Source organism: Macaca thibetana, chromosome 9 (genome assembly GCF_024542745.1).
Source record: "Macaca thibetana thibetana isolate TM-01 chromosome 9, ASM2454274v1, whole genome shotgun sequence".
NCBI lineage: Eukaryota > Metazoa > Chordata > Mammalia > Primates > Cercopithecidae > Macaca > Macaca thibetana.
Genome location: NC_065586.1, coordinates 85,910,553 through 85,920,086, shown reverse-complemented (window position 1 = coordinate 85,920,086; position 9,534 = coordinate 85,910,553). Strand labels below are relative to the sequence as shown.

At 41.2% G+C, this 9,534-nt stretch overlaps 1 protein-coding gene across 1 annotated transcript; it reads right to left on the bottom strand.

Annotated features, from left to right (window-relative positions):
- Positions 1–372: 372 nt before the first annotated feature.
- LOC126963420 (small nuclear ribonucleoprotein Sm D2-like) lies at positions 373–781 on the bottom strand. The gene has a single exon (XM_050805764.1). The coding sequence runs from the start codon at positions 727–729 to the stop codon at positions 373–375; it is 357 nt and encodes a 118-aa protein (XP_050661721.1). The 5' UTR covers positions 730–781.
- Positions 782–9,534: the final 8,753 nt, after the last annotated feature.

Below are 9,534 nucleotides of genomic sequence, written 5' to 3'. Positions count from 1 at the left end.
TTAATGTGTGCTTATTATGTGTCAAGTACTGTGTTCAATGATTTGTGAATTAATTTATTTAATGCTCGCCACTACTCTATGTATTAGATACTCTATTATTCTCATTTCACAGAAGAATTATCTGAGAATTAAACAGAATAAGTAACTTACTAAGGTCACATCGTTTGTATAAAGTGGAGTCAGAACTAGAATTAAAATTGTTGTAAAGAAATAGCCTGTCTCTAGAGCCACATTTCTACTCAAAATACTATCTATTTTCTTTTCTTCCCCCCACCCCAATAGAAAAAAATACAGAGCTCTATTATTCTCAACACCAATGGCAGCGGTTTTCGTAGGCCAGGGGAATGAGTTCTGTCGACAGATAGGTGGCCCCTACTCGCAGGCAATGGGCAGATTCCGCAGGACCACAATAACCGAGTCCCTGTGCAGGAACATCTTGGAGATGTAGCAGTCTTTGTTGACTGGCTTGGACTTCTTCTTGCCTTTGCCGCTCTTGGGTACCTCAGTCCACATCTCCTTCACGTTCTCCAGCACCATGTTGCGGTGCCTGTTGAAGGCCTTCACGTGGCCCAGGAGTTTCTTATTGTTGCCACAGTTGATGAGCACTTGGGTGTTGTTCTTGACTGACTGTGTGGGCACAGAGAGTGGACCCGTGTTAAATTCCTCCTCCTCTCGCTTCTGCAGCTCCTCTGGGGTCATCTCACTCTTGGGCTTGTTGAGGAGGCTCATGATGGTCACTACGCTCTGGGTTCACTCCCATTTCCTCCATGTTGCTGCTGCCTGAATACTATCTATTTTCATAATGAAAACTGATGCCTCTCTTTTCAAATGTTTTGGATTTGAAGATGCAGCCGCCCAGGGTAATCATGATCCACTACTGATCTATGTAGGTGAAAAATCAGTGACTTGGAATGGAGTCCACAATTTTCATGAATGCAAGTTTTATGTTGTTTTATTCAGCTCAGGCTTCTGAAACAAATACCACAGATAGGGTGACTTAAATAACAAAAATTTATTTGCTCTTAAGTTCTGGAAGATAGAAGTCTGAGATCAGGGTGCCAGCATGGTCAGTTTCTGCTGAAGGTCCTCTCCCTGGCTTGCAGACAGAACTTTCTTCCTGAGGGCTCACATGGCTTTTCCTCAGTGAGTGCATGTGGAGAGAGATCTCTCTTTTCCTCTTTTTGTAAGGCCACCAATCCTATCTGATTAGAACAATGCCTCCCCGAAACGCCCTTGGCTTCATTTAACCATAGTTATCTCTTAAAAGCCCTATATCCAAAATATCGTCACACTGGGAGTTAGGGGGTCAACATGAATTGGGGCAGGGTTGGGAGGGACACAATTTAGACCACAGCATATGTAGGCACATCTTTCATCCTCTTCTCCTTGGCATGGTCACAAAGCCCTCAATACCTGTTTGAAGGTAAGAGAATAAGTAGAATAAGTCTGACAAAAATAGGTAGAAACCAAGGGTGGAATGTGAAGACAAGTTCAATCAATCATCAGAAAGGACAGAGACAGGATTGCAGCTGCCTGAATTTCTACCTGAAGTCTTGGGGGGGCGGGAAATGTGTCTGAAGAAATAATAGAGCTAATATCATAGACCTTCAGTGAAGAGAGACATGCAGAGACAGCAGAAAGAAAAATCTATCAAGGTGAAAAGGGAACAAGACTCTACTCTTCCAGCAGCACTGAATAAAAGCAGACTTGCAGAGAGAACTACTGTCCATCCAAGGAGTCCTTCAGCTCTCTCAGTTCAAGGAGCATCTGTGCCTCTTGCTACTCCACTTTCCATCCCCTCCCATACTACACAAAGTCCATTGCACTGCCAAGTAACTCCATCACAAAACGTGCAAGGAAAGGAAAGGGAGGATAAGAGGAATAATGAAGTCCAAGTCCTTAATGACAGTTAGAGTCATAGACCTAAACATGCCTTTCACTACTTTCTGTTTCCAATACAAAGACAAAAGCTAGGAAAAGAGCTTCCTTCTTGGCATCCCTCAGATCATCTACTTGGTGGGGTTCAGGAATGGATTTATGTTACCTATTGCCTGTAAGCTTCTGGCATCTTGAGCCTCTGGCCCAGGTGGGCTTCTCTGAGGCTCCAACAGCCATGGTAGGTTGGGTCCGTTTCTCTAGGAATCTTCTGTCTGACCTTCTAGCTCCTGGACCTTCCCCATTCCCTTCTAGTGGCTTAGCACCAAAGAAAGGGTGGCCTTACTTGTAATTCTTTTATTGTCAATTATTTTAACTAGGGGTAGATGCATGTGATAAAAACAAAAAAGTGTAATGTTTCCCCAAATATTAGATCCTTGTCCTAGAAATAACCATAGCTCCATGTGCATCTGTGCAGAGAAACTTGACATTTTAAAGTACTTAATCAAAACAAATGACTGCATACTATACACAATGATACAATAATCTGTGCCCACAGCCAGTGGCTGTACACACATAAAACCACTGATTTCAGAGTTGCTGCTATCTGTTTTACTATTAGAAGCAGATACCACCAGGGTGAATTACAGTAAGTATATAGCTATGAATCAGTTTGACATGTTAGTCAAATATGTTATCACTTGTTGTTTGTTTTTATTAATAGATTTAAAATTTCATTTCAGTTTCCATAGAGTTCTGCACAAAAATGAATGAGCTTATACTGCCAGTTCTTATATAATGGCACTTAAGTTAACTACAACAATTATGTTGGTGGAAACAGTTCACCACAAGGTCTCCCAATCCAAGCCATGTGGCTGAATCAAGCAATTTATAAATAATAAAATTATTATTTATTGTGTGTAATAGACACAAAAAAGTGGTACCAACTTCCCATGCTCACCATAATCCCATCCCAGATCCAGGAAAGGGTACCTGTGTAGCCAGGACATGCTCTTCCTTAGGATAGATGTGGCTGCTGCTGATAAATGCAGCTATTATGACTTTGAGTCAAGTTTTAACTTGACTCAGCTTCCCACCAAGGTGCCTGCCTGAAAAGTGGAGTCAGAGGAATAGGGTGGCAGCTAGATGCATTAAGAAAACAAAATGCCTGAGTTCAGCAGTGACTCAGTTCCTGTAGGTTAGCTCTGAAGCCTGTGCACAGGGTAAAAATTGCTTATAGTCAAATTATCCTTAAAAATCCCTTGGAAAGGCACAACCTTGTTCATATACCATATCTTAATAAGTCTAAGAGAACAAATCACTGATTCTGCAGTCAAGGTCCAGTTGAAATAGCTGGTTGATGTTTAGAGGCCACACTGTATGAGGTATAAAAAACTCTGAACTTGAATCACCTTCACACAGTGACATGATCATGCTATAAGATGCACTCAGGGAATCAGGGAAAACCAGGTTCACATCTACCATTCATTCTTTCTCCAGGGCATACACTCACTGACTGCAGTGGGCAGCAAAATCACCAGCACTATAAAATTATGCTTCTCCTGTGTTCCACTTCTGCCTTCTTTTATTTTGCCTATTGAGTTTGTTTGAATATCTATGGTTTATACACTTAAAAGATTATAGCTTATAGGCTTAAACTTTGCTCCATAACAACCAACAGGCCCAGATTTGTGTATATGGCTCAGACATTTTATAGTTCTCTCCTTGTCCTCCACATAATGTGCCCATTGGAGCTTCCAAGAATCTGTCTTCCCTGAGATTATAAGATAGGAAACAGATGCTTACTTTTCATTGCCTTTTAATGACCAATGAATAGATCACTGGCTAAACAGCTGTATCTTTCTTCATGAGAAATTTACTAATTCTAAGAATCAACATTTTTATGACCAGGCCGTGCTAACCAGGACAAAGTTGTTCTATTTTAATGTGCATTTCTGATTAAAATATATTCAATACATGTTTTAATTCTCCTTTCCCAAGACAAAATTATCTCTGAATAATGTTTTGGAGGAAAATTACTGTACATTAGTAACTGCTTTCGTTTATTTTCTCAAAGTGAGGTAATCATAAATAAAACTTTAAGAAATCTTTGATATAGATGCAAGAGGGATTTTTTGAGTTGTGGGAGGGCAATATCAAGAGAGAATGTTTGTTTGTAAAGCACACTTTATTTCCAGCTAGACTTTATGACTATCAGTCTATCTCACTGGGCCTAACAACTTAAACAGAAAGCCTGACATAAGCTATGCTCTGTGACTGCATCTCCTCAAATTTGTTCTTTGAAACACTTTTCTGCAGAATTTTTACAGGTGTTACATCAAGAAGTTTGAGAAACACTTCTGGTTTTGAAATTTCATTTACTATAAGACTTCTCAACACTTTTAGTAGGATAATATTCATGATATATGACTCAAAGAACAGGATATAACACGTGCCGCTTCCCAAACATGTATGGCCACACCCTTTTAACAGAACATCTCCAGGGACTAGTGTTCCATGCACCATACTCTGGAAAATGCTGCTCTGTCTAATATACTTAGGATAAGCCAGGATAGGCATGGACTAGAGATAATAAAATTGTTCAAAAGCACAATTATTAACAACTATTATCTTTCCCAAGTCCATTACAGAATTAAGTTCATCTTCGTGGGCTTGTATGAGAAAGACATAAATGCTTGTGGAAGGTCTAGATCTATAACAAATAGGGCTAATTAATAAAAATTATTTTGCTAGAGTAAAGAGAAGATTTCAGAAGCCAAAATTCAAAAGCCAAAACGATCCTGGGAAAAGAAAGAGTCAGATGGAAGATTCACTATGAAATGGGATTGAAAACAGAAAAATAAAAGACAAGATAAGATTCAAGCAGGAAAAGTGGAACAGCTCTGTAATTCATTTCACATATAGCATCCACCAGGCACTATTAAGACAGTAGACCAGCATAGTTTGCTGGCCTAGGACCCTCTATCAACGTCCATGTTGCCCTTCCTAGAGCTCAAACCGGCCTCCTCGTTATTCCTTTGTGGTCCTCCCAGCTGACCACAACTTGACCCAACTGTAGATCTTCCTAAAATCTTATCTTGTCCTAGCTCTGGCCAATTCAATCTTAAAGCCAAACTGTATATGCACGGCTTATGCTATGTATTTCTTTAAGACTACAGATCGGCATGGCACTTATAAAAATATAATTCCAGGTTGTTCTCCCAGTCATACTGGGACATTACCACATATGTGGTATCTTCAAATCTGAGATCAATGCCTCAGTTTCAGCATTTGCAGTTATCTAGCAAGGTTTCCTGGAAACACCGGGGATCCAGCATTATTATCTGGTCACCGTCACCTACTTTACACTTACGTAAAAGAATATATTACATCCTTTGGTCTCTTTCAGCTCCTTAATTCCACAGAAAAATACACAGAATCAATAATATGTAATATTTCACAGTTCATTAAAGTCCTTTCATAATAGCATACAAATCTAATATGAGATAAGATACTACTGTTTTGCCACTTACTTTAGACAAGATACTTAGCTTTTCTGAGCCCGTTTCTTTTCTTACCAAAAGGAGATAATAGCTACCTCACAAACCTTTTGAAGGAATCAATCATATAAAGCATGCAAAGTATTTATTACATGGCTTTGCACATGACTAGCATTTATTGAGCTCTTTTTATGGAGAACTATAACTTTACATTTGTGAGTGTCATAATTTGGAATTATCACTTAAATTTCAAAGACAAAATTTAAAAATCACAATAAAGGAAGGCCCATGTGTCTCTGCTTTACAAAGCCAAGTTTAAAAGTGATTTTCTACATTACCTGACTCTACTCTCCCACTAAAGTTTCCCCTACTCCAAGATTTCTTTCCTACAAAACAAGAATAATAAAAGTAGAAGGCAAAAATCCAACTAGAAAGTGACATATGCTTAGCAACACATCACAAATTGAAAAGGAGGGAAGAGAGGATTAAAGCACAAGGGAGGCATTACAGAGAAGTTTGCTACAAAGCAACAACTAAGCTGGATTGAAGAAGTTCTGGCCAGATTAAAGACAAATTCATTTAAAATTGGAAAATATGAGTCACAAGTTAAAATAACGCTTTCTGAACATTTTGACCATGATGGAACAAGAGAAATAAACCATTTAAGAGAAATTACAGTTGTAAAGCTGTGTTGGGGTAAGAAATTCACATCAATATATTCCTGCTGTTATTTAAGGACAGCTTGTTCCAAGGGTCAGTTAAAAAACTGCCATCATAGCAGTCAAAACTTAGTATCCATCTTCCTCTTTGTTTTGGTTTTTTGTTTGTTTTTTCATTTTTGTTGAGACAGAGTCCCTGTCACCCAGGCTGGAGGGTGGTGGTGCAATTTCGGCTCACTGCAACCTCCACCTCTCGGGTTCAAGCAATTCTCCTGCCTCAGCCCCCCAAGTAGGTGGGACTACAGCCATGTGCTACCACACCCAGCTGACTTTTGTACTTTTAGTAGAGATGGGGTTTCACCATGTTGGCCAGGCTGATCTCGAACTCCTGACCTCAAGTGATCTGCCCATCTCGGCCTCCCAAAATGCTGGGATTACCAGCAGTATCTATATTCCTTTTCAAAAATCCATTTGCCCATATGGATTTTCTCCACCCGCTTCCATACCACACCTGAGAACAAATCCCAGAGAAAAAGATGATTAAGCACCCTGTGTCTCACAGCTGCTCAGGTCTTCACTCCCAGGATGGAAGCAGTAGCCCATCCAGACAACAGACTGAAGGCACTGCGGCTTCAGCATCATCCACCCTGCAGACACTCCCCAGTAAGCGGTGGCAAAAGGCACACACAGGCAGGGCTCCTCACACCACATCTGACCACCTTCTCCTTTCTGCTCCCATTGTTTCAATATTTAGATTGTGTTAGGTAAAGATTTTGAAGAGGAAAACAGAGCCTGGGAGAAGAAGAACAAATACAGAATCTTGTGGCTGGGGTCCAAGTGTGCCCTCCAGCACTGGAGTGGTAAAAGGGCTGTCCTTAAATATTTACACGATTTTTCAGTTGTTACCAGTTCTTGCACACTTGATGTTTTGTTGCTCTGAGGCAAAGCTTTTATTCACTATCTGGTGATGAAATGTCTGTTTGTAGCAGCTCTGACCGCATTCAATTTCCCAGAGCTGGACTTAAACATTTTTTAAAATGCAGAGAAAGCACCTCAAAACTCCCTAGAGCTGTTGTTGCTGGTTTTCTGTTCTGATGGCTGTCACCTTAATGCAAGTCCTAATAAGCCAAGGCCTGAAGCTTGCCAGATGTCTCCTAATAAGCATGCCAACCTCTGGGCTGCCATGCACAATGCCTCTATAATAATCTTCCCAACCACTGCCTTTGTGGGGGTCCCTCTTTACACATACTCCCAGTCTCCTCAGCTAACTTATTTCACCTCCTACTTTCTGACTCCCACTGTCCTATTCCGTTATGCAGAACTTTCTTCCTGGCCACACTTCCTTCCTCTTCCAACCTCTCCATCATTGCACCTGCCATCCCCCTGCCTGTGACATGCTCCTGCCTCCCCATCTCTACTCCTCCATCAAACCACAATCCTTCTGCCTTTGAAACATAGCCTGGGGCTCATCTTTAATCACAAGTGAATTTTCTCTTTTCTGTACCTTAGACTGGAGTCTAAGAGCCTCAGAGCTCTAAGATTGCTCTGGAAGATCATGTGTTTGCCCCAGTAATTCTCACAGAGTACCTGCAAACACCTACATTGGAATCACCTGAGGAATTGGCTAAAAGTGGGAATTCCTGGACCTCACCTCAGATTTATTGCATCAGAATCTTAGTAAAAAAAATCCTCAAATCCTTCATTTTAACAATCTCCCCAGATCATGTACACATTCACTTTGAGACCCACAGATGACTCCAAACTCATCGTTTGATAAATGGTTTTGTTCACTGAACATGGACTGTCTGTCAGGCATGTTACATGCATTAACTTATTTAATCCTCCTGATGTCCTTACAAGATGGGTGCTATTTTAAAATATTGCTTTTTACATTTTATGTAAAAGAAAACAGAGTCTTCTAGAAGTTAAGTAATTCACGCAGGAAGTGGTAGAGATAGGGCTCAAACCCAGGTATGGCTGGAACCCTGAAGAGTGCACTGATAGACTTGCAGGCTGCAAAATGAAGAGTGTTATGATCCTGGCATGACCAGCCCTGGTCACTGGAAGTTCACATTCCATTCTAATCCTATGCTACCAGAGGAGCATTGACAGGCTGACATTCAGCCAGGGAAGCAAGAGGCTGAAATCCTTTCAGTAGACACTGGGCCTGGATCACTCAGAAAAAGTAATAATGTCAACATACCTTCACAAGAGAACATTTTGGTCTTGTTTATTTCGGGGTCTTGCCTCTGTTCCCTATGTCTCTGGCTCAGTAGGACCAGCCGCAAGGAGACTAAAAACAAAGCATCACACCAAGCCCAGCATGTGTTTCTGTAAGGGTCTTCATGCCTGGTGGAAAGTGTTTGGGGATGATGAACAGTTTCATTGCCTCTTCAGTAAGGTCCCTTATTAGTAATTGCTTCTGAAAAAATAGCAGACTTGGGTTCACCTCAAGCAGCACTCAGGTGTGAGCCAGGATCCCAAGTGTAATTCAAATAGCTCAAAGGAAAGCAACTCTTCTGATGATATAAAGTCTCTTTGAAAATTATTAGCTAGACACACTGGTTCATGCCTGTAATCCCAGCACTTTGGGAGGCCAGGGTGGGTGGATCGTTTGAGCACAAGAGTACGAGACCAGCCTGGGCAACATGGCAAAACCCCGTCTCTTCAAAAAATCAGCTGGGTGTGATGGCACGTGCCTATAGTCCCAGCTACTTTGGAGGGTGAGGTGGGAGAATCACCTGAGGTCAGGAAATCAAAACTGTAGTGCACTGTGATCATGCCACTGCACTCCAGCCTGGGTGACAGAGTGAGACCCTGTATCAAAATTTAAAAAAAGAAAAGAAAACAAAATTATTGACATGCACAAGTTTTCTCCAGTGGCATTGTTTTCATCCAAGTTGATCCCCTACTTATAAATACCTTCTGACTAAAAAGCAGATGAAATAAAGGCAACTTGGTCATTGTTTTATCAATTTAGTGGGTGGATACAAAGATCACAAATAATTGAATTAAGTATCCACTTACATAAGTGGTTCAAGCCAACATGGTAAAGCCTTTTGCCTGCAATGGATTAAAACCTGAAAACAAGTCAAGATTAATTGTGAAGGACTTCAGGACCCAGTCAGTCTTATTTTTGCTTGAAGAAGAGCAAAAATGAATTATGATGTTCCTATGTAGTTCTTTTTTTTTTTTTTTTTTTTTTTTTTTTTTTTGAGACGGAGTCTCACTCTGTAGCCCAGGCTGGAGTGCAGTGGCCGGATCTCAGCTCACTGCAAGCTCCGCCTCCCGGGTTCACGCCATTCTCCTGCCTCAGCCTCCCGAGTAGCTGGGACTACAGGCGCCCGCCACCTCGCCCGGCTAGTTTTTTGTATTTCTTAGTAGAGACGGGGTTTCACCGTGTTATCCAGGATGGTCTCGATCTCCTGACCTCGTGATCCACCCGTCTCGGCCTCCCAAAGTGCTGGGATTACAGGCTTGAGCCACCGCGCCCGGACTTG

What these genes read in the sequence shown, in the direction of transcription:
- LOC126963420 (XM_050805764.1), bottom strand. Translation starts at nt 729, where the DNA reads ATGAGCCTCCTCAACAAGCCCAAGAGTGAGATGACCCCAGAGGAGCTG.